This window comes from Cheilinus undulatus, linkage group 5 (assembly GCF_018320785.1).
Source record: "Cheilinus undulatus linkage group 5, ASM1832078v1, whole genome shotgun sequence".
Lineage (NCBI taxonomy): Eukaryota > Metazoa > Chordata > Actinopteri > Labriformes > Labridae > Cheilinus > Cheilinus undulatus.
In genome coordinates, this window is record NC_054869.1 from 21,170,753 (window position 1) to 21,195,943 (window position 25,191).

General features: G+C 39.6%; 1 protein-coding gene across 1 annotated transcript in view; it reads left to right on the plus strand.

Annotated features, from left to right (window-relative positions):
- The first annotated feature begins 2,342 nt into the window (after window positions 1-2,342).
- Window positions 2,343-25,191, plus strand: part of si:ch211-130m23.3 (uncharacterized protein LOC558547 homolog) — a 100,821-nt gene continuing 77,972 nt past the window's right edge. Inside the window, exon 1 of the mRNA XM_041788016.1 lies at window positions 2,343-2,455. Within this exon, the coding sequence (XP_041643950.1) occupies window positions 2,400-2,455 (56 nt within the window). The 5' untranslated portion in view covers window positions 2,343-2,399. The remainder of the gene's footprint in view (window positions 2,456-25,191) is intronic.

A 25,191-nucleotide genomic window follows, 5' to 3' on the forward strand; every position in this document is an offset into this window, starting at 1 on the left:
ACATTATAAATCCATGCTTGTATGTATGAATGAGCAACCATACTGTGCTATGCCACAGCACACCATGCCAGGGCCCAGGCAGTGTACTGTATTTGAGTGCCAGTATGAAGCACTCACAATGGTCAAAAAAAAAAAACACTGGTCTTTGGGAGTCAAGTGTGCTTGTGCACGAGACATTGTCTTGTGTAAGCGCACCCTAAGAGACAAAAGAGGAATGACGGATCAATCAAGGAGAGGAAAAAAAGCAAGTGACCTAGCTAGAGGTCAGACAAAAAGCAACAATATGACAGCAGAGGGTAGATCCCTGCAGATATTATTGTGATGTAATGTTAGGCTGTCATGTTATCAATGCCCCATTGTACCATGTTAAGTAGCTTTGCAAGGTGCAAAGAGTCACCTAAACCATGTTATGTCCAAGGTTTGAATGCAAATAAATGAAGCTCAGCGCTAGTTTATGCAGGACACCATAGTCATACACACAGCTCTGATCAGCTGACAGCCAGCTGACCCCAAATCATCACCACTCAGCTCCCACAATCAATCACACTTCTTTTAATTTAAACTTATATTATTGTTTTCCAAACTGGAAATTTCCAGTTTTTTTGTTTCTAAACAAATCTGGTAGTTGCACTCATGAAATAACGACATTGCAAACATTACAGTCTAAGAAACATTTCATAAATAAAACTGAGAAAAAGACCTAGAGACATGTTTTACAAAAAGTTACGTGAACAATGGCTCGCTTTCACTCCTTCAGCTTTATCTAAAGTGAACATAGCTACACTAAATAAGCTAGCTATTGAAGCTTCCTAGCTGAGGTTTCTATAGCTGAGTTACCTATAGCAACATGAGCTTTAACAAATGTAGCTAAAGCTTACATAGCTACATAGATAATGTAGATTCTTATCTTTTGTATTTGCTTTATGAGCCTAGCTTTAGCTACATAACTACATTATCTTCAGCAAAAGTTATCTTTAGCTAAGTTATCTTTAGCAGCATGAGCTTTAGCAAACATCAGCTTTAGCTAAAGTTAACGTAACTACGTAAGCTAGATGTAACTAGATAATGTAGATATGTAGCTTTTGTTGCTGCTTTGTGAACTTTGCTTTAGCTACATTAGCTACAAAGCTATGTTAGCTATGTTAGCTATAATATCTACGTAGCTTACGCAGTAAAGTAAGCTATGTAGCACATAGTAAGTGAGTAAAGAAACTGTTTACTCGGCTTTATTAAATTATTTCTAAGCTTTTCAGGTCAGATTTTTAACTTCTAGTATCCTAACCATTACCTTAATACTTAGCCTGACCCTAAACAGAGTTTTTATCCTATTTTGTTTTGAAAGTTTTAGTTTTTTTCCATTCTGAGATTTATGCCATTTCAGATCAATTCAAGCCTACATAAAAGTGGCAGTCAGAGATAAACAGTCTGAAGCCAGACTGTCTTGGCAGTTTCAGGCAATTATAACAATACAGAACTAATCAATCTTACTGCTGAAGGTCCTGTTTGTTCTTGTAGGTCATAAGGTGGCATTTCATCACCAGCTAAAAAGTCCTCAAAGGATCCTTAATTTATACGTGAGGCCTTTGAAAGATTTCAGTTTACATGTTTCCAGTTACCCATCAGGTCATCATTTTGGTTTTGCAGCTGATGACCCCTGTGCCCTTCTATGCTGCATTTATCCATCATTTTAAAATTTCCTCAGCATCAAAATGCTGCAGAACAGCAGTGCTTCAAGTGGTTGGTGTACAGGAAAGCTTCTCGTGTTGCCACATCTTTTCATGTACACTGCCCCTGTGCATGTTGGGTGTGTTGTTTACAAGCCATCCTGAATATCTGTCAGTTCAAGCCTTGCTTTGCACATGTTTTTCATTTCTTAACACCTCACTGTGCAATGCAATTGTTCATATTTGCAAGCACTGTTTACGCAGTGTGCTGTGTTTGCGTCGGTAGAGGGTGTGATTGTCTGTAAAAGGAACAGTCAAAGCCAGTAGTTTAAAATCCTGGTTGGACGGTTTCAAATCCCCCCACCTTCCCACTGTGTGTGCACGAGCGTGTGTTAGTGTGTGCTGTCTTTCTGAATGTCAGCAGAGCCTTTCCAATCAGAGACACTGACAGATAGACAGACTTCAGACAGACAGACAGGCACACAGACAGAGTGGAACTGAGAGAGAGAGCGAGGGAGAGAGAGAGAGAGAGGGAGACTGGGGGTGGAGCTATGAAAGAAGGGGCGTGATCAAGCAGCTGTCACTTACTGGCGGTTGCCATGGCAAGCGGGCGGTCCCGAACAGCGGGACATCCAATGGGAGACCACGCTGCTTGTGTCACCATGGTGACGGGGCTGTGCCCAGGGAGGTTGTGATGGGTTGACAGGTGCGTGACAATCGGAGCTCTCTGCAAGCATGTACGCCAAAGGCAAAAGCAGCAACGTGCCGTCCGACAGCCAAGCCAGAGAAAAGTAAGTTTTATTTATGGGGGAGGAAACCGCAGCTGGAAGGGAAGTTCACGAGCGGCCGGGGGCAGTCACACACCGAGCTGCGCGAGGGGAGGGCACGAGGCGCTACAGTCAGTGGCATGGAGCTCTCTGCTCTGCACGGCGGGGAAAGTTAGCGGCTTGGTTTATTTAAAGGAAAGATAGACATTTTGTCTGGCGGGCTTATTGTTTTTAGAGAGAGTAGGCATGGATTTAGAGCGCTGTTATGACAGCATAAACACAGTTTTACTTCGAGACCATCAGTCTCTGGTGATGTTTTTGGCATTTTGTTAATTTCATATGGAGCTTTCTCATTTGAAACGTTTAATCTCGCGCGTTTATTCATGTTGCAGTCTGTGTGTTTTTTAAGCGTGTCGATTGAGTGAAAATGTAGCAGTTTCTGCTGATGAAAACATTGAAGGTGTTCAGTTGGAGGTGGAAGCGGCAACAAAGTCCACGCATACGACTCCTCACAAACTGCTGTGGGTTTTAAACAGACTGCGCTGTGTTGACAGCTTTGCTTTTTCATTGAGTCACCGCCACAATGCATGAAATCCGTGACAGCAGACAGTCATCTTGTCTCCATCTATGGCGAGTCTGGACTGTCAGTGTTCATAAAGCAAGGGGGGAAATCGTCTTTTTTTAAGGATGGAATTGATTCAGGTATTTTGATAGGCTTTCATACAGGAGCCTTAAAAGCAACAGCTAATCAGGTGGTTACAAAAAGCCTTCAAAACTGCCAGTGAAGATTTAGAATCAATGTATGTATGTAATACACATTTTTGATCATCTTTCATATCTGTTGTAATGTTGACACAGTTATGCTGAACTCATGTTTGTAAATAGATACTGAATGGATTCAGTGTCTACTGGGGGTCAGCTAGGAGGGATCACACATCATGAACATGAACTTATGGACTGTATGCATCTGACTATTAAAACATGTACAATGAGTTAACTTCTCTGGTCCAGATGTCTACAATTCAGTGTCTTCTCATGTTTACAGTCCAGGTGACATGTTCATGAATGACTTGATTAATGTGCTCACCTCTGCTCCAAGCAGCTGCTATCTATTTATTGTGTTGCTTGAATCCAGTTCACTCATGTTTGTCAGCGGTGCGACCGAGTTGTCAAGCCTTATCCCTTGAGCTCCATTCTTAGTCCCCAATCGATATAAAAAGAACAGATCTGGACAGTGGTTTCAATGTTCCTGTTTTACATGAAAAAGCAGCCTGGAAAGCTTCCTAAGACTTGATATAAAACCACATGTGAGGGGGTTTAGACACTGGGGATAAGCTTTACAGTTCATGCAGATTCTTTCTGGAAGTGTCCTGTCAGTTTGCAGAGAAGGGGTTCACCTTTGATAAGGCGATTTCAGACATGCTGTATAAACAATACATTAGTCAATATCCTGCTGTCTTTCTTCATAGTTAAAGATGTAGGCAAAGGATGTTTTTGACTCATTTATAAGGTTTTATATCATCTGACTGTGTTGTTGAAGAAACGTAATTGCACTATTAGCAGCATGTCTGTTGTATCTTATATTTGAGAGTAGTCTGAGTGTTCAAATTAAGATTAGTACTTTTAAAAGTCCCTGCAAAGTGAAATCCAAACTTTTTTGTCTTAACATGTGACAACACTGAGATCTGAACTAAACTGAGTTTTTGATTTTCACTGTTTGAATGTTTTTCACCTCTTTCCTGGCTTGGTTTTATTTGAGCAGGGCAAAAAATCTGAGCCCATGACATCACCAGAATTACCCTGCCCCCCTAACTCTACAATAATAAAAAGTCACAGAGGGGTTCATCTCAATACAGCCTGTTGTTTAGCTGATGCTAATGTTAAAAGCCAGCTACATGCTGTGTTTTTGTTTATTGTGAGGTAAATTTTCCAATGTTGGTCCACGTGTCATTAAAGAATTATAATGGAGAGATTGTGCCAGAAAACAGTAAATTTATCCCCTACTTCTGTCTCAGCTACACTGTGATCAGAGGGATTTCTTAAAACGTGAGAAGATCGTATTTCTTGTTAGTGGGTGTGGCTTCAGGTCATTCAACTGACACGCCCATACAATCCTCAAGCCGATTTTACTGTATCATTTTTCATGAGTTTGAAGCTTGATTTTTTAAACTTAGAGATGAATTTTATGACTGAAATTTGGCCTGTTTGTTCATAACGCAGTGGCCTGTCATAAACTTAAACTAAAGATTTTTTTATCACTTTATAGGGACTTTGATTCAAGGATTTTGTTAAAAAAATGCTTAGACATGGCCTCAGAGAAACTGTCTTTGCTGTTCCAGATTTAGGTGTTTTTAGTTTTCATTCACCCAACTTTGTACTTGTTTGCCATTATTATTATTATTAAGTCAGACTTCCAAGTTGTTTGAAATCATCTTTTATCTGTTTTGACACAAGACTGATGTTATAATGGCATCAGTGCCCATGCCACAACAACAGAAAAGACGGCTGACAAGAAAGCATCTGATACAAACTCTCCGAGTGAAAGCCAAAATCAGCCGAGGCAGAGTTTCATTTGTCTTTTAACAAGCAGCCTTGTTTATCAGTGGTGTGTATCAGAGAAGCAGAGCGCGCCCAGCATTGCCGAGGCTTCACTTGTTTCTCATTTCTGCAGCGCAGCGGGGGATCAGAGACGGAGGGCAACAACAGATTGAGGGAACGAAGGAGGAGGGGAGAGAGCAAGACTGAGGGAATTTGCTGGATCATTAGTTTACAGTGTTGTAGTATTGACCTGAGAATGGACCTCAGTAGACTCGGGGCTCATGTAGATGTAGAGGAGCTCTAAATGTAACTGACCTTTGTTTGCGGTATGGTGTGTCTCTGTTACATTGTTTACTGGTGTGTGAGAAGCATCTGATTTGTGTGTTTTGTCCTTGATGATGCATTTTGGGAATGTACTGTCTGGCCTCACCAGGTTAAATCATGCAGATTTTGAAATAATTATCCACTGGTTGTTGCATAAAAATGTCACCACAGGGGATTTACAAAGGTGTGTAGAAATATAGTAGGTTTAATCTGAGAAAGGAAAGCACTAAAAAATAAGAGCCAACTCCTTTTCTTTAAATTAAAGAAAACTCTGACTTTGTTGGCATAGAATCACAATAATGTCATACGTTTCAGAACATGATGAGCTTGGAATGACCCATCAAAACTCATTGAAACAATTAGTTAACACATATTTCACTGCACCAAAAGGATGGACATTTGGCAAAATTCCTGTAAATCTATGTTAAGTTCATAGTATAAACCACTTACAGCATAAATTATGCTTAAAGAAAACCCTGATTGCACAAAAAATTTAGACACACCTAAAAAAGAAGACTGGCTTAAGCTGTTATCATTTTTAAATTTCCTTTATTTAATCTGTGTCACAAACAAAGGATGTTGAAATAAAGGGGAGCAGATGAGTAAGGAAAGGATGTTTTAAGAGATCCCTTCATCCAAAACTTAAAAGTACAAAAGGAGACAAAAATGTCAATCCCACATGGTTTCAGGAATTGCTGATAGTTTGATGTGGCACAGCTGTGCAGTAATAACTCTTAAAACTAGTGCTTCAGCAAACAAAGTCACTGAGTAAAAACTCTTCCAATGTGTGTCTCAAACACTGTCTCTGACCATGCACAGTTATGTTAGAATGTTTCTCCTGTCCATTCACAAACTGATAGCATCATTTGAGCATGTAGAACAAGCTATCTGCATAACTTTGATTGTATTAAAAGACAGACAACACAACCACTCCCTGAAAGTAACACCAAATTATTTAGATTCCTGCTGACAGACTGGCTGCACTGTAGCTCAAAAGCTTTGCTGTTTTTATCTGAGGTTACTTTTAGTAATTTCATAGGTAAAAGAGTTTAAACTTTAAGACCGACAGTCGTTAGATTAGCAAAGGAGAAAGGAAGCAGAAAGAAGAAATGTAATAAAGGCTGACACAAGACTTACTGAACTTTCTAAAGCTGTGTCTGCTTCAAATCAACAAGAAACTATTCAGCTGTGGACTATGACAACTTGAGGACATTTGATGTTTTCTCCATCGTGTTAAATGTTAGCAGAAGGTGGGGTGACATGAGTTCTGTGCCCACAAGAGCAGATCCTTTCTTCCCATGTTTTGTTGGGATGAGTACCGAAACTCGGTACCAACACTTCCAACACTGTACAGAATTACTAGAGAGATTTTGGGGCTTCATTTCAGCACCTCATCATCCCAACACAATCCCCACCACTCCAAAGTAAAGGCACCAAATACATGTGAATACATGTGAAGAAGTTACACCTGTTTCCTTTCTTCATATATTCTATTGACATCTTATTTCTGAATCATTTACGACACAGTGAATGCTTTTATCCAGCTACCAACATTTACAATACTTTTTTCTCTTACAATCAATTTAGGCACCACTTAGGCACGGTCGCCTTTTTAAAACTATCGATTTAGTATTGGTATTGGAAAATAAACACGATACCTAACCCTAATGCTCTAAAAGACGTCATCAGTGCTATGTCAGCTCCTGTCCTGGGACTGTTCCAGTGTCACTCTTCTGCAATGGGAGCACACTGAGACGTACCGTTATTAGGGCTGAGTATTCTCCTCATGATACATACACCATACATACCTGTGCTTTTAGATAATAAACATGCCCTACACAGAATTCACTATAGCAGCTTTTCTTTATTGTGAACGATAACCCCAAAGTCATAGTATTAAGGATCCTTCACCTTAAAACACTTAAATTCATGCCCTCAGAGATCCTAGAAATAAAGTCAAATATTCTGTGATAATCCCTGAGCTATTCATGAATGCAAATACACTATTATCATTTTTTAACTGCTGCCACTTGGCTTTTTTTGTTCACTACACCATAGGGGATGTGTTGAGCTGCCGTCACATTATTCGTGACCATGCTGATTTTGTAGCATCTGTATTGATCATGCAACAAGGAGAATGTCACAATATATTTCCATATGGCCTTTTTCAGCACAGGCCTACTGGATATATTTACATACAGGCAATGGTTTGATCCTTCTAAATTTAAAAGGAGCAAGAGAAGAAACATGTCCTTGACTTTTATAGAATTGCAGGGTGTGGATTTTAAAGTTCTTCAGAAATGCAGCCAGACTCTTCTACATTGTCTAAACACCAAAACATGTTTTACCACTACAGATGGAGTCATTTCTCTCCAATGAAGCTTTTGCTTCAAAAAGATGTATTTTTTAATGCTTCACTATGTTTGATACTGTCAGTCATTAAAATTATGGAGATTGTTTCATTTAAGAATAGGGCTGAATGATTTGGGAAATCAAATCAAATGTGATTTTTTTTTCCAGTATTGGGATTGCTATTTAATATGTTTATTATGTAGGTTTCTCATCTTATGTATTTTCAACCAGCACAAGCAATAAATTATTCTATATTAAAACCAGCTTAATATACAATAGATGAAACTAGGGCTGAATGATTATGAAATAATGTTTTACTGCGATTATTTAAACTCATATTTCAAATTCATAGAGAATGATAATTCTCATTTTCATTGAGAAAAACAAACAAAAACTCTGAAAATTAAATTTTTGTAAACCAGGGATATTCAATAATTAATGGTACCGATAATTACGTCACATATTTTATAGTATTTTATTATTATAATAATAAAATATTGACTCAATATTTACTGATAAAATCCACCGATAATGAAGGCGTTTGTTGACTCCCTTGTGAGACTGAACATTCCCAAACAGAAAGTGGTGTCATGGCTAATCATTAAGTCCCAGAGAAGAAGAAGATGCATCTGCTGTGCCAAGACCACAGCACAGACTAAACTTTACTGGGCGAGATTTACAGTGGTTCAGAGGAGCGTAATGTGGTTGTGTTTGTAAAACATGCTCCACAGAAATTCCAAAGGGAGTTTTAACGCGAAGGATCTTTTAAGTCACATAACTGGTCATCGTAATTGCCAACTGTTCATGGAATACGAAGCAGCAGTAGTCACTAGCATTAGGACCGAGGCTAATGCCCGGAAAAGTGTGGATTTTGTAGGCATTTGAAATTGTTATTGGTTAAAGGCCATCCGAAGTAGCAGTAGTTGAAATAAACTTATCACAAAACAATGCATGAAACTGTTTTAATGAAACACATTTTAGGTCAAAGAAATATTGCACCTTCTGTGATTTGAAATTACAGCGGGACATATTGAAGTTTCATCTAAATTTGATTAATTGCCCAGCCCTATATTAGGATAAAGATTCACCGATTCTGAAAATCTGGGATGATACCCAAAATAAAGTTTGAAATTACAATTTAGGTTATTTCCAATAGCAAAGCTGCACAGATTAAGAATCTGAATGGTTTTAGCAACTGTATACTCAGTCTTCATTTTTGTGTAATTCTTCCACTATGCACATTTTCTGACCATGAAAACAGATTAGAGTTTGTCCAACAAGTTCCCTGCTCAGCACAATAATACCTCTTTGAATTAAGAGGTAGTTGTGCCAAATGGCAGCAGAAATCAATGCAGCATATTAAATAAGCATCTGCTACTGACATCAGTTCCTGCACATTATGTTAAAATTGATGTTAAACTGGTTTTTTGATGTATATCGAGCATATTTGGCATCAAAAGTATTGAGGTAAGCACATTTTTACAGTTTTGATTGTTGCACCTATGTGGCTGATGTGTTCTCTCTCTGGCTCACTGTTTAAGTATCTCTCCCATCTCCCTCCTGCTACACCTGTGTTTCAGTCTGCGTTTGAGTTTAATTCAGAGTGACAGGACACGACCACTGACTGTGTACTGCAGTTGTTGAACGAGTGTAGGTTTCGGTCCCTGGCAGTTAGAGGACACATTCCACATAGTTCTGGGATTGTGGTCTTGGATGAGTTGCATTGCAGCAAATACTAAACATTCCTGAAGTAAAACATGAAAAAAAGCACAGTGTAAAATACTCACATGTACTGTAGATATTTCTCTTAGCCTCACTGATTTACAGTAGGTATAGTAAGTACAGCCTGTGTTTTGTTTGTTTTTATCCCTTGGATTAATTTAATTTTAGCAAAAACTTTAAACTCACATTTGTCTTAGTCAAACTATCATAAGCAGCACTGCCGCTCAGTCTGTAGCTCAGGTGGCAGCCTGAAATCTGGTGCAGACTTAAGCATTTCTGGAGCTGTAAGGATCATCATTCTGCACACATACATCGTCTAACGCACACAAACACACACACACACAGAGCTACTTCTGAACCGAGACACCTCAGAATCCTGCCAGGAGGCTGCCAATGCAGCATTGCGCAGACTGAGGCAAAGCAGTGCATGCTGGGAGTGTTTATCCGACAGAAGCAATTCAGGCTGCCACTCTGGCTCTGACAGTGAGTCGCATTACAGGAGAACTACAATAAAAATAGAGCTGTATATCCCTCACAACATACTGTTATTTCACAATGCTCTGCATCGGCTGTGTAGGAAATCAGATTTGGCCGGTGCCAGCTGCCACCTGATGAATGTTACTGATGAGGTGTTTTGTTTGTTTACATCTGAGTGTCCTTGAGAAATGACAGTCATTAGAGGGAAGAGAGGACAATCATTTGTTAAAGTATAAGAGGAAGAATGGAGCCAGAGGGGAAATGTGTCTTTTGTCAACTTAGAGTTCATCAAACTTCTGGAAATTAGACAAAGGTTTAAGGGCTGATTTCAAGAAGAAAGAGGGACTTTTTGTGTCCAGGTCAGATGAGGTCAGCTGATATCCAGGCAGACCTTATGGTCTAATGCTCCATAATGGCTGTGTGTTGGACCTCTGCACTCTACAAGCATCCCACTCTCTCTGTGGATCACTTACACTGGTAAGTGGCCACACCTGGTTCTACTGGCTTAAGTCCAGCTACAGTGTAAACCCCCCTCACCATGTACATGAGAGCAGATTTAGCCCATCCCTGTAGAAAAAGATATACAACAACATAAAGATAAAGTGTTTGTTTGCTGCTTTGGGTCAATAGAGAGCATGTAGAGTATGTAAACCCATCTGACCTGTCTGCTTACAGCACTTTCCCGTATGTTTCATCCCTCAAAATCAACCTTCATCTGTCTGTCATGCTGCCCGTGTGTGAACTACAACATCCAGCGATGATCACACTGCTAATAGTCTCTCCGGCTCTCATGGGGTGCTTGGGAACAACACAGAACTGTCACCACTCTCCATTGTTGTCTTAACATGCACGGTCAGTGAAAGATATCGACTTAAAACAGACTGCCAATGTATTTAATCCTCACAGTGTCATAGATTAGCATCAGTGTGAGATTACAAGCAAACCAGAGAAGAAAAATAAAGCTTTGATATGTTTTTCCTTTCTTGGCGTACTGAGTTGTCTTCAAATAAAAGTGATGATGACAGTTTGACAAGGCGCTGATAGAAAACACTTTTTAACCTGCTGAACACATAGAGACTGTTAAAAGTCCTCTTTTATCTGCTGGCATCCCTCCTAGTCTCTCTCTTATCCTCACAGCCAGAGATGTAACTTGCCTCAGAAGTGCTATCAAAGCAGCGGCCTCTTATTGAGCTGTTTGAGGCGAGGCGGTGGTGGTTGTGGTAGTGGGGGGGGCACAGCTTGTGAAAAGGGGTGACATGTCAATCAACAGAGAGCGCCCCATAGAGGGCACCCTCACAGGATGCCTCAGGGTCCTCTGGAAGGATCGACATGACAAAAGGCCCTCGTCGGCATCAGATAGCACGAAAGGAAGAAAGGAAAAGAGGGCACACCATCCTGAAAGTCTTTTATCGCCCCCCTTTAAAGATAGAGGGGATGGGTTAGTGAGTTTATCAACCTGCACTGGTCTCCTGGGACCCTTTGGGTGTCCCTGAATGCTCCTGTTTTAATTAGAAACACACCGTCACATCCTATCTTTTTTCCTTTGCTTCTCTTCTTCTCTATCCAGCAGTTACAGTGAGAGTTTCAGGTTAATCTTTGGGATTAAGAGGCAGTCTTTTCGGGGAGCAGAGAAGTCAAATCAGTGCAGTGGGTGTGAAATATGAAGCAGAAACCATTTGCGCGTAGATGCTCCTGAAATTTCAGGCATGCACATCTGACATTTCTTAAAAATTTAATGAAAATTTCAGACAGGCTGCCCATGACATCTGAGTTAGTCAATCAATCACGCACTTTACAGCTATCATACTACCGCTGTCAGGTGAAGGGTTGACCTCAGAGGCGGATGAGGAATGAGACAATAACAGTTTTTGCCTTTTATATCAATGCAGTTGTAGTTTGATATTGATATTCATACACATCAGAGCAAAGATGAACATTCTGGTGAGAAAAGGCAGAATATAGCATTTTTGTTGCACATCAGAGATCACACCAGTCATGTGCAGGTTGCAGGATATAAACATCATTACCCTCTCTCACTCACTCTTAATTCAGAGAATTCTCCAGAACCATGGCAGGAGAATTCCTGGTGAAGTGCAGGTGAAAGTTGAGCAGGTCACATTAAACATTTTTGGAAGGCTCACACTAAAAATTGTAAGAAATTTCTGAGGTTTTGTGTAGACCTTGGCAATATGGCCTAAACATCATAACATGGTAATTTTTTTTGCCCCTTAATGTTGCGGTATAATATTGCAGTGTTATATAATTAAAAGAGATAATGCATTTAAATGCATTAGGGTTTACAACCCCCTTCTCCTTCTTAGATAAACCTGTGATGGCATACTGAAGTCATCTCTGAGCATAAGATCCCAGATTCACTCTTCCTTTGCTGAGGGTTGTGAAGTGAAACTTGCTTTGCGAAATTGCACTATACTTAAGAGTCTACAGCTGTCGACACAGCCCGCTTCTTGAATCATCACGGACTTTAAGCAAGCAAATCATCAGTTTAAATGCACCTTTAAACAGTCGTGCAAGCTGTTGTAATACGAGTCACTGCAGTGCTGCTGGGCTAAAGAAAAACCATCTTGAGCCCGGCTCATATTAGAGCTGGGGGTGCTGTGCAGAGTGAACACTTGTTTCATGTTGCCGTTGCAGACACTTCAGGAGGACAGACCCCCCTTTACACCCTGTTCACATTAATCCCACGGACACAAAATGGGTGATGTCTGGTGTGTTATCTGGCTACTCAGAGCGAAACATGCTGGACTCAGACTGAGCTCCAGTATGTCACATATCACTTTATTGACTTTATGGCAGATTTGTTTATACCTCGTGTGTGCACCAAAACACAACGTGTTTAAACCAGTGTTGCAAAAATCCATACCATGGGAGAAATTTTACCAGCGACTGAGCCTGGTGTAGTTCCCTTCTTTTAGCATGTGTGTTTGAGAGTGAAGGCCGTCTCCTCTTCGGCATGGTGGCCAAGTGAGTGTATGTGTTATACAGGTGGAGACGTAATGGCACATAATCAGGGACAGGAAAGGGGAGGGGGCAAACTAGACTGATTTTGGATTGAGACCGTTAAAAAGTTGTTCACCTCTTTCCTTGCTCGGTTTAATTTGGACACGGCCAATATGTGGGCTCATGATGTCACAAGCCCACAGTGGGAATGACCCCGCCCCTCCAACACTACAATATAAAATCACAGAGCAGTTAATCTCAGTACAGTCTGTTGTTGTGCTGATGTCACTGCCTTTATTGAAAGAAAACAGTCAGTTGTTGCTGGGTTTTTTTGTTCATTGTGAGGTAAATTTGTCAATCTATCTGTAACAGTGGTCTATGGATCATTTAAAATATCATAACAGAAATTTTGTCTCTGTCTCTGACTTTGTCTCTTCTTCTGAGGTCAACAAAAGGTCAAGACAGGCTAATGGCTTGAGTGCCTTCCTCAATTCAGATTGTAACAATTTTTTAACTTGAGAGGATCTTATTTCTCCTGAGTGGGCGTGGCTTCATCTCATTCAACAGATTTGCGCGCACACCATCCTGGAGCAGATTTTACTGCCTCGTTTTTCATGATTTTGAAGCTTAATTTTATAAACTTAGAGAAGTTTTATTAGACTGAAATTTGACCTGGGTGTTCATAACACAGTGACCTGCCATACAACAAACCCAAATACGGATCTATTTTCACTTTACAGGGTCTTTAAAGGTTTGGGAACCCCTGACATAAAGAGCAAGAAAATTCCCACAGTTAGGTCGAGCTATGATTATGGCTCATGTAGGTCATAACTGGGCTACTGCTCTTTCCCCAGTGTTGAAGCACAAGCAGAGAATCAATGGCAATAAAATCCCTTTTACTAAATTGCTATTTGTCATCATTCTGGTTTACCAAATTTGTTTATTACCAAACAGTGGCAAAACAAGTTAGCCAGTGTTAGACTGGTTGTTTTTCAAATAGTGTTGAAAGAAAGATGAAGCAAACTCCCTATGAAAGGTGACTCAAGTATGTGTACTTCCTTCAGCTGACACAGCATAATCTGTCTCCATACTTGTCTGAAAATGTGTGGTTCTCAATCTCAGCATGCCCTCACCATGTTGCAAACCATTGTTTAGTTTTCCTCACTGCTTTCCTCTTCACATTTTTACTCTTTGGCTGCCAGGCTAGAGCCCAGCGTGGGAGCAGTGAAAAATGAGTAGAACACCTACAGTACAGTTGTGGGCCCTTTGAGGTACTCTATATTCATACGAGTAAATCAGCCAGCCACCACTTTATATCTGAGTGTTGGTCTGACTTTAAGAAATTCTTTTGTTTTAGTTGTACTAAATTGTTAACATGCATTTTAAAAGTGCAGTTTCAGTAGGATAAACACTATCATCATGTACACATTGTAAATATCTGTAATTGAAAAAAAGCCTCTGTTATTTCTGTTTAGGAAAATAACCAGTTCTTTAACTGTCATGTGCTTTAAAATCATCATCATTTCCCTAAATCCCTGATTCTGTCAGCACCAGTCTATCGTATATGTTGCCCTTTGGTTTAACTTACATTTCTTTCTGAGTCATAGAGTAGCTGCCGACAAGGCTCTGGCTCCCCTGCCTGCTGAGTTTAGTGTAGGTTGGTTGGCGGCCTCTCTGCTGATATTCCTCCATCATTGATATGCAAGCTGCATCGCACAGGCGCTAGCGCAAGGTTAAGCATGCGTGACGGCCGGGCTTAGGAACTGCTTCAGACTTTCTTTCTCTCCCATCTTTCTCCTGCACGCACACAAATATTCTCTCGCTGCGCCTTCTCTCTGCACAGCCCTTACTTCTTCTTCTTCTTCGTGTTGGCCTCAATTGTCCCTTGTCTGTTTAGTGAAGTTAAGCCATAGAGTTCTTCACTTTAATTCTCCTCCAGTTTGCCGTCCTTGTATGACCACAAACGCACAGTCTGTCCACTGATCCCTTTAAAGTCTTTCATGACATTTTATTCCCCTTTAAATGCAAGGCCATATATATTCTCTCACTTAGGATTGAATCTCTGACATTGAGCTCTTGCCCTTTTAAGGTCCACTAAATGCCATTTATCAACAATAGAGATGGAGGGAGGATTAATGAGTGACACAAGGTGCACAGCAGGGCAACAGAAGCAATGTTTATTTAGTGTTAGAAATCAGCATGGAGCATATTTGATTTGTTATTTATCGTTATTTACATACAGACACCAGCTTAAAGCTACAGCCTCATTTTGCAGCAAAATGTACATCTCTTAATGGTTATTTATATTTCCTCCATGCAATCCTTAACAGCTTCACATTCTTCCTGGAATTTCTCTAGATTGCCTTCACCTGTATAATTTTTTTTGTATCTCATCTCCAGTTTTGTTGCTAGAAAGAAAAGTGACTTATTAAAGCCCGTGGAAAGGAATTTTAATCCTGTAAGATTAGAGCATTGCCTTTCTACCAGTCGTCTCCTTCTCCCTCTGATTTTGTCGGAGTTGCTGCTGATTGTGGAATGTTGCATTGTGTGGGCTGAACAATGACGGTGCATTGCTGGACGGTGTGCAGAGCAGGCAGGAGAGGAGGGGGACATTCCAGGTCCTGTACTTTTTTCTGTAAAACAAGGCTTGGTAAGAGGATCACAATTCAGAGACACTTCAGCTCTACTGTGTGTGCGTAAAAAAAAAAAAGTAAGTGAGAATGAAAAATGAAGTAGAGGTCTGTTTTAGGGAGATTTTTAGAAATAAAAACTTTCAGTTGCAGCAGTCGCTTATCTTTATATTCTAATGAGCTCACACAGTCAGTGGCTTGGCTAGTCATTAGCTTGACCAATAGAGCAGCATGCTAAAACTCTACAATCTTAACCTCTTTGTTGTTTTGGAGTTTCTATTTAATTATTTATAACATTTTCAGTCTATCCCAGATATGGTGGATTTTGCAATTCTTTGAGATTATTATCTCATTAATATAAATATAAATAAGATTAAATACAGATTTTTATGTTCTCATTTGAATGCCCTTCACTTCTGTAGATTTAGAATAGATTGGCAATATAATAACATTTAATCTACATTAGAGTTTGTTCTATAGAGAATCACAGTTCACTCATAACCTATAAATCCTGGTATACACTGTCGGATTTTGGGCGGTCCCAGACAAAAGATGACCCATCATGGTCATCTTTGGTCGTAGCTCTAAAACGGTGGTCCCACATCGCACAGACATTGTCATGGTCTTGTGACAAAAGATAGCCTGGGATAACATTCTGACAGAAATTTAGGATGACCATCTCGCAATGTGACTGCTGCTACAAACTACCTCAACTAAAAACAATAGGTATGCAGCAAGAAATGACCTATCGATAAATGTGACACAAACAAACAAGTTAGCATCAGCATGGAGACAATGTTGTGATTTTGTGGAACCGAAAGGCGGTTTATTTTTATGTACATTATTACTTCAATCAAACACTTCTTTTTCTTTAAGAAACAATGGAGAGACAACAGGTGCACTTTTCTCTCCACACGTGCAGCTGTAATACAAACAGCATGGAGGTGCAGTGTGTAATATTTAGCTTAGTAGCATTTATCAGAACAAACTTGGTAAAAATAAGACATGAAATTTATAAGTAGGCCTGTCTCAATTAGTGTTAAATCCCCTGACTATATAAAATTGTTTTATTGTCCTATTAACTTAACTAAGCCTTTTATTCATGCATATGGACTCTGCCAACTTAAATTTCTGCATCTTGCATATTTCTGCAAGACCTCAGTAGGGGCCAAATAACATAAGCATTTTCCTTAATACCACTGATTGCCACGGTTACCACAAGAAGTGAGCACTGCAGTCTGACTGTTAAATGTCATTTATATTCCCAGTTGTGTTCACTGCACCTTTGAGATCAGCCTTTTGTAAATGAGTGTCTGCCTCAAGTGTCATGCTGGTGTATCTGTGACAGCAGCTATGTCACCTGTAGCTTGAATGTACAATGCAAGAGAGACAGGCAGACTTGGCATGCACAGTGTTTAGTTCTCTGATAACTGATGGTGATATCAGACAGACTTTATTGTATATTAGTCAAGGAAACAACAGAAGTGATGGGATTCAAGTCACATGACTAACATCTCATGTTCCGCAGTGTGACTATTGTGCATGCGCACATCGTGATGGCTTAATGATACGTTGTTCAGCCCTAATGCTAGCATTCATTTGCTCTGACTTTAAGGGTATGATTCTTGCATGGTTTTGACCTGATGTTTGCCTGCTCCTCTGGGGTTTTTTGCCAAGTTTTTGACTTCCTGTGTAGTGAGCTAGCACTGAATAAGGACCAGCTTATTTTCACGCTGCTCTCAGTCGGAGTCTGAGTCAATAAAATCTGTCATGTTCATAGTGTTAGCACTTGATGTGGCGTCAGTCTGTACCTGCTTACTATGAGGAAAAGAACAACAGAGAGGGAAAATAGCAGTGAAAAGAGCTTAAAAGAAGAAGAAACTGTAGACTATGACAGGGAAATCAGCAAACTGAAGATAAAAATATATGAAGATATCAACAGACTCTAGCAAGCGTGGAAATTTTCTATTAAAATATGATTAACAACAGCTAGCATAGTTCATTTTGGGGTAAGATATTAGCCCAACATTATCCCTATCATCTGTAAGTCAGCACTTTGCGCAATAAAAGAAAACTGCTCTTATATCAAAATAAATGTAATATTAATCTACGGGGGGGGTTTTCCATTATTTCTACCATTTACAACAAAGATCTATAATATTACTTGTAGTTTGTCTTTTTATTGTGAGATGTAAAACACTATTCCGTCTATTTGACTCCACTCGTACTCTGAGAGTCTGAAAATAGACTCTAGAATGAAACAGTAATTACCCTGCTATGATCACAAAGTGTTGCCATTAAAGTTTAAGTTCTGTCTGTAAACAGCAGTTTAATATTCTCGCCTTTATCGCTGTGTTCCATTTAAGATTTACTGTAATAGCTTGTAGAGAAAGTTGAACAAGAAAACACTCCTAAAAATCATTGGTGTTCTTTGAGCTGTGAAATTAAACAAACTCCCTATGAGAGGTGACTCAATCTAAACAAATCAAGGCCAATGAAATGGAACTCAAATTAAGAAAGTGATGGATTCGCCTCCGCTTTTATTTGATTTATTTGCGTTACATGCTCTACAGACAGATTTTAAATCGTACTGGCTCCAACATTTGTTGAAATGACAGTTTTTTTAAATACACAGGATATGACTGGATTTTTGCTCAATTAGTGTGTTGGTAAACAGAGAGCTAGCCGTCACGCTCTCTCGCCCTCTCTCCCTGTCTCTCCCTCTCTCTGATAAGCTGGCATTTCCTGTTATCTCAGCCCTGGGCATTGTTGTCTGCTCTGTGAGACAGTCGAGCCTCAGCTCTGCTGACAGAACAAGAACTGTTTCACTTTGTCTGATTGTGCCTGTATTAAGCTTCCTTTTATTGTATTGTCTGTTAAAGTCTTAATTGCAGCTGCACTCGTTTGTTTTTTCTCTTTTTTTTTAAGATGAGAGTGGAGAAGTGTAACCTGCCAGAGGGCCTCAGTCACTTGGTACAAACACCCACTGATATCAGTCTGTATTTTCACTGAAGACACAAGGCAAAACGATGAATTAATCCATTCTGTTTAACCATCACTGTGACATGTGTTTTTCTTGTATCTGCCATTACGGTGATTGGCAGGAATATGGAGGAGAAGCACCAAAGTAAATCAATTTTAATGAATACTGTCATACAAAACAAGGGGTCTAAGCTTCCAATATCAAGTGTGAGAGTTAACTAAATAAACTTAACACACAAAACATAAGGAAATTTGTGTTTGGTCGATTATTTCTTTTTGTGACAATACTTCTTGGCAATAAATAATAACCTTTTACTGTTGGAAAGCCTGTTTATTACCCTTTTAAATGGTGCCACAATTGTAAGGAACATGCATTTGTAGGATGAGCAGCAGAGCTGAGTATGTGGGTTGCGCCCATGAAAGATTTGCCAAATTTTCTCTGCCAGTGCCAAACAGCTTATTTTGCTGTTGCTATTGACTCTTGTTTTGAGCTTCTGGTACCCCCAGGTGTAACCAATCAGGTGCTTGATTGGCACCTGAATGGCAGCACCTGTAAGCATGGGCCCTGCTACAGTGGTCAGTAGATGTCTGCTCCAAGAATCAGCATGCTACGTTTGACTGATCTGGATAGGGCCTGTGTGATCAGGCAACTTTAAGCTGGTGTTCTGCAAAACCAAGTTGCAGCATTGTTTGGAGTGAGCCCTAGTACCATCTCCAAACTGAAGGCCAAGTTCCATATAACGGGGAATATCAATGGTAGAACACTGGCAGAGAATATTTGGCAAATCTTTCATGGGCGCAACCCACATACTCAGCTCTGCTGCTCATCCCACAAATGCATGTTCCTTACAAATGTGGCACCATTTAAAGGGAAATAAACAGGCTTTCCAACGGTATAAGATTTATTGCCAAGAAGCATTGTTCCAACAAAGAAATAATCTACCAAACACAAATTTCCTTTCTTTTGTGCTATAGTTTATTTTGATAATAAGAAAATAGATCTGCAATCAGGTTGTTACCATAAAGTCTGATCTCTATAATAAAGGATGAAAAACACAGCAAAATTCACAGTGTTAATAAAACTCATAAAGACTTTAAAACTTTAAAGGTGTCTATGTTGAGCCAAACAACATACTGTATAGTTAAACTACACTTTTGAAAGTGTTAAATATTTTACAATATGACAGAGCTGCAGTAACTCTTGAAAATCTGTGGCAAGGTGGGTCTCCTCTGGCAAGAACAAAGCAGAGAGTCAACCTCATAGCAAAGCAATGCATACTAATGAAGAATATGCACTGTGTGTCCTTTAGGAACACCTAAAGTCACAGACAGAATACAAACCCAGTGGATAACTTCACTTGTGGTGAAAATTGGTCTCACATCAAAAACAGCAACAATCCACCAGAAACATGACCAAAAAACCCCCAGCAGGGTCACTGTAACACAGGTAACATTGAAAGACTAAAGTACCAGAAGACCTACTCAGATTACTGTAATTGAGTCATTTTTGGGGGCTACTCTTAGAGAAAATTTTGAAATCAGTACTTTAACTTCTACTTAAGTAAGTTTTAACCAGAGTAACTGTATTTTTACCTAAATACAATAAAGTTGTACTTTTTCCACATTTGCACCATTAGTGAAGTTACCTACTGAGTTATAGTTTCCTCCTGTGACTTTAGGTGTTTCTAAAAGACAAATATTGTGTATTCATCACCAACATTGCCTTGCTGTGAGGTTGAGTCACTGTTCTCTGTTGTTCTTGCAGTGGAGATCCACCTCACAACATATTACTGCAGCTCTGTCATTGTAAAACCTTCAGGACTTTGGAAAGATAAGTTTAACTACATGTAGTAAAGGCCAATATGGGCACAGTCATACAGAGGTGGAATTGTTTCCTGATCTCTGGAAAGTTTGTGTTTCATAAAACTGCAATGCACTTCTATCAAATCTTGCAGACAGTAGGCTATTTTCTATTCTATTTATTAGGGGTGGGAATCACTACTGGCCCCATGATACAATAATATCACAATACTTGGGTCACGATTTGATATTATTGAAATTTTAAACATTTTACAATACAGTGAGTATTGCGATACCATGTATTGCGATCTATACCATTTTTTTCAACTGTTTAGCTGATTTAGCATTAGTCTTGCCCTCATGTTTGTCGTATTTCCACAGTATTTTATTTTCATGTAGCGCTTCTTGCAAACCTCATTTGTCATGTCTATGTCATTCATGCCCTGCTTGCATTCCTAATGTCCTTCCCCTGCCATGTTTGTTGTACTAACTTTCTGTTATGATGTCAGCTCTGCCTACCTCACTGGACAAAGAAGTGTCCAAACAATTGGATTTTTTTTCCATTATCATAGACTTCAGTTCATATTAGCACTTGATTTGAAAAAATCTATTCCTGGTGGACTAGACGATACGATATATCACAAGACAAATGCGATACTATGCTGTATCAATTTTTTCTTCCACCCCTACTATTTATGCTGTGCTGTTACTATCCTCATCATGAGAAGCTTAATGCAATAAGGCCAATTTGCATGGAACAAGGTATTTTTCCCCCAAATAACTACATAATGGCTCAACGTCTCTGTGCTCCGGTGCATATGTGCAGTGATGGGCCAATAGGGACACTTTTAAAGTGTTAACCCTTTAAGGGCCAAAGTCGCAAAATTACGAGAAGCAATATTGCTGAATTAAACAGGCTCTAGCTGCAAATATGGAGCCTAATGTTGTTACTACTTTACATCAGGAGATGGCGGACATGAGTAACTTCAATCCCAACAGCATTTGTGGGCCTGTTTTGGAGACAGAGAGTTTGATAGACGCACCGCCAGTCGAGGAGACGAGGAAGTGGTAGTACTGGTTGTAGTCGGTACTTAAAAGAGAGAAAGAGAGCGAGTTGTAGCGAGAATACTCACAATTTCGGGAGGATTAGTGGAATATTCACCCCGTGACGATGACGTTAAGTCGTCCGGTGAGACGGAGACTGCCAGTGTGTCGGAGCCACAGTGACTCTGTGCACCATGAGAGTCCACAAGAAGCACATACCGAAGCCGATGCTTTTCCTCACCGGGGCTGGGGTGGGAGTAATCGGCGAATGCCGATGAGGGGACGTGGTGGGGGTTTCAGGGGTGGTCAATACACAACGTTCAGTTGTCCAGTGAGACCGAAACTGCCGTGCATCTGTGAGCAGCCACTGCGAGTCTGTGTGCCATGAGAGTCCACAAGCAGCACATACTGAAGCCGATGCTTTTCCTCACCATGGCCGGGGTGGGGACATGGTGGGGGTTGAAGGGGTGGTCAAAACACAAATATTGACGGAGATAGCGGGAATAAAAAACACAGTGGAGGTAGGGGCAGACGTGGTAGAAGCAGTGGCGGTGGAGGCCGGTTGGTGACGTCAGAATATGCAAATTAGATGAGTTAATTTACTCTCACCACAAACTTTGGGTCATACTGAGGATTGTTCTCATTTACAGCATGCCTTTTTCTCTAACCACTTTCAAGCTACAGCCTTTTGAAATCTTGTTATCACAATTGTATATTTTCTTGAAAAAACTGTGGCGCCCAAAGGGTTAAGTCTATATGAGTAAAATGAACACAGTGACCACTTCAGTTTTTGCTGTGTATTTAACTTCATTATAGAGGTGTGACTTTACCTGAACAACCTGGTTTGAGACCTATTCTCTTACCAGAGTAACTGTACTTTTACTTAAGTACAGATCATCTTCATCATCAGTACCATTGCATTGTGACAGTCCATGGTCAGTAATTACAGACTTTGAAGCATAGAAAATATTTATATCTGGAGAGAAAAATTAATTTGAAATTTGCAAAAGAGAACTAGCAAACTTCTGTGTAGAAAGATTGTTTTATCTGTGTTAGGGGTTTAGCCCAAAGCTGTTACAGCATTAACAGTGAATGTACTTTATACCTCATCTGCTATGCTTTTAAATATTTGTATTGTGTCTGCCTGTTATCATTCATTCAATGATAACAGAGTTTGGGTGTGATCTTTCTGCAGACAGTCAGAGCTGTCTGAAGTACAGGGTGGAGGTTTGCAGCTACAGTTAGACATGTGGTTTGGGTATCTTGATAAGTCAGCTGTTATCAGTCTGTGTACTGCTTACAGTAAAGCTCATGTTACTACAAGAACTGACAATACTCTTCTTGTATTCATCAGCATCTCTTCTTCTGTATAATGAAAATGTATTATGCAGCTTTCACTGTTTGTTGCATTATTCTCAGACTTTGTGCTGTAACATAGTTAATTGATAAATGCATGTATGAGATAAAATAACAGACAGATATGCAGATTATTTTTCCTGTGGGTATTCAGCAGTGGTGGGTAGAGTACACAGTTACAGTACTCAAGTAAAAGTACTGTTACTTAACAATAATGATTACTTAAGTAGAAGAAAAAGTTCTCATAAAAAAGATTTTCTGAAAGATTTTGTGTCATTTATTAAAACATATTGCATTACAAAGTATTATTCAGGGGTAGTAATGTAAACTGCACATTGTCATAAATAAAGTAGCATGACTTGCCAAAAGTAAAAGAAATTAAAAAGAAAACTTAACTTCATACATAAAGCAGCAGTCATGTTATGTTTGTTAATCACAATTACGGGATGAAAAATTCAATATAATGAGAAAAAACAGACTCTTTCTCTCATAATAGTTAATTTATTTCTACATGAGGATTTTAATCTCACATACATGAATTTGTACCTCGCAGATTCAATCACATTATATTTATTTTATGATGTGTTAATGATTTTTGGCTCATATTTATGAAATTAATCTTATGAACTGGCCTCATTTCTGACTTCTTGCCCTTTTTTGTTTAATTTTTACTTTTAGGTCCAAATGAGGAATTTTTTCCCGATTATCACTCAACAGATTTGGCCAGCCAAACTGAAACTTATTAAACCAAAGACAACTGTGGCCCACTAGCCCCACATTATAACCATGTCAGGTATAATAACTAATATAAGAGATATGCCACACACACATGATAATAGTATCACCTTCAACGTAACGTTAAATAATGCTGTGTAAAACCACATTTGTGGCAGAGTTGCAGAGGCAGTTGGACATAAGTGACATCATTTATCACTGACACAACTGTGTCTGTGCAGTCTGCAAGTTAAAACAAAGATTTGAACATATATGTTTAGCTAACCAGCAGTGCAGTCTTTAGCTTGTTTAGCTTACTTACCATAAAGTGCTTTCTTAGATTTGACGTGCTAATTTTGAAGCTTGAGATTTCCACTGTTTTAGGCAGACACAGTAGGCAGCGCATTATGTGGCTGTTGTTCCTCGTTGTTTGAAAGCAAAGAGTCTTGATGTTGGACCAGGGATGAACATGCTCCTCTGAGGGAGAAACAGGTATTACATCTTCAGCCATTATCTCCAACTGTTGATAGTTAAGGGGGAGGATTTTACCTCACGAGGCTGTGAGAGCTCAACTGAGTGTAAAAAAGTGCTGAATGAAAATAATTACAGACAAGTAAAAGTAGCGACCAGTGCATGCCCAATGTAGAAGTATAGTTTTTTTGTCACAAATGTAACGGATTAAGAGTAAAAAGTACTCTGCTCAAAAACTACTCAGAATTTTTCAAAAAACTACTCAAGTACATGTAATGGAGTAAATGTAATGCTTTACAACCCACCTCTGGTATTCAGAGACCACAAAAGATATAACTCAGCCAAACAATTTTGAATAATGTTATAAATTGTGAACATTGTTTTTCCTGTAATTTCTAAATCAAACATTGAACATTTGTCTTTATTTTGGTTTGTCTTTCACCTGGCTGTTTTAGAATTTGTTTTCCCTTTTTATCAAACTGTCCTGCAGGCAGGGTGGAGGAGTAAAGGACTCTGGGATTTCTAGTTAATGAAAGGTAAACACAGGGTCTGCAGTGAGGTTAGCCAAAGAACACAGGGGTCTTCCTCTCTGTCAGGATATGAGCTTCATTCTTTTGACTTATACTACGCAAGACATTTCACCTTTTCTCCTGGCGAATTCCTCTCTTTGCAGGAGGAACATTTCTGCGAGAGTCAATGCACTCTTGTGGTTTACATTGTGTGAACTATAAAACTTTGGAAATACAGTAGATTTTAAAATAATTAAACTTTGATTGCTGTAAACTATTGTGAAAACGTTTCACATAAATGTTATTTGTGCTCTTGGTCAACCTCTCACACAGTTCTGTCGTCAGCCAGCTCTGTTTCCAGCCAGCGCAGACTACACTGACCAATCTTTGCCAAGCCGGTGTTGGAGCATTCAGGCCTGTCAGCCAGCCAGGGATCCACTGAGGGCTTTACTATGTGTTGTGGAAGTGAGAGGGATAAAGGCTACAACAAACATTTGCTCAGCAAAGCAGCATGTGAGACCATCCCAGACAAGACAAAGCAGGGAGCATAAGCAGATAAAGCAAAGTTTATTTTAAAAGAACATCTCGTCTGTGTTTCCACTGCAGGATTATAATACGTGTTTTGTTAATCTTTAAAGCAGGAGTGATTTTTTTTAAACTGCCAACAAAGCACTAAACCTGTAGCTGAAGTCTACACAGCAGCCAGTCAGCATCAGAGAGAACAAGCTCCGTATGAATATCTCAATAAGAGTGCCCTGCCTTTAGCAGGAGCCATTAGAGAGACCCCAGAGGATGCTGTGGAAGGGTAATGGAGAATATAGATTTAACTTGTGACCATCAGCAAAAATACCAATTAGAAATGCATCAGCGAGCAACCAGCGAT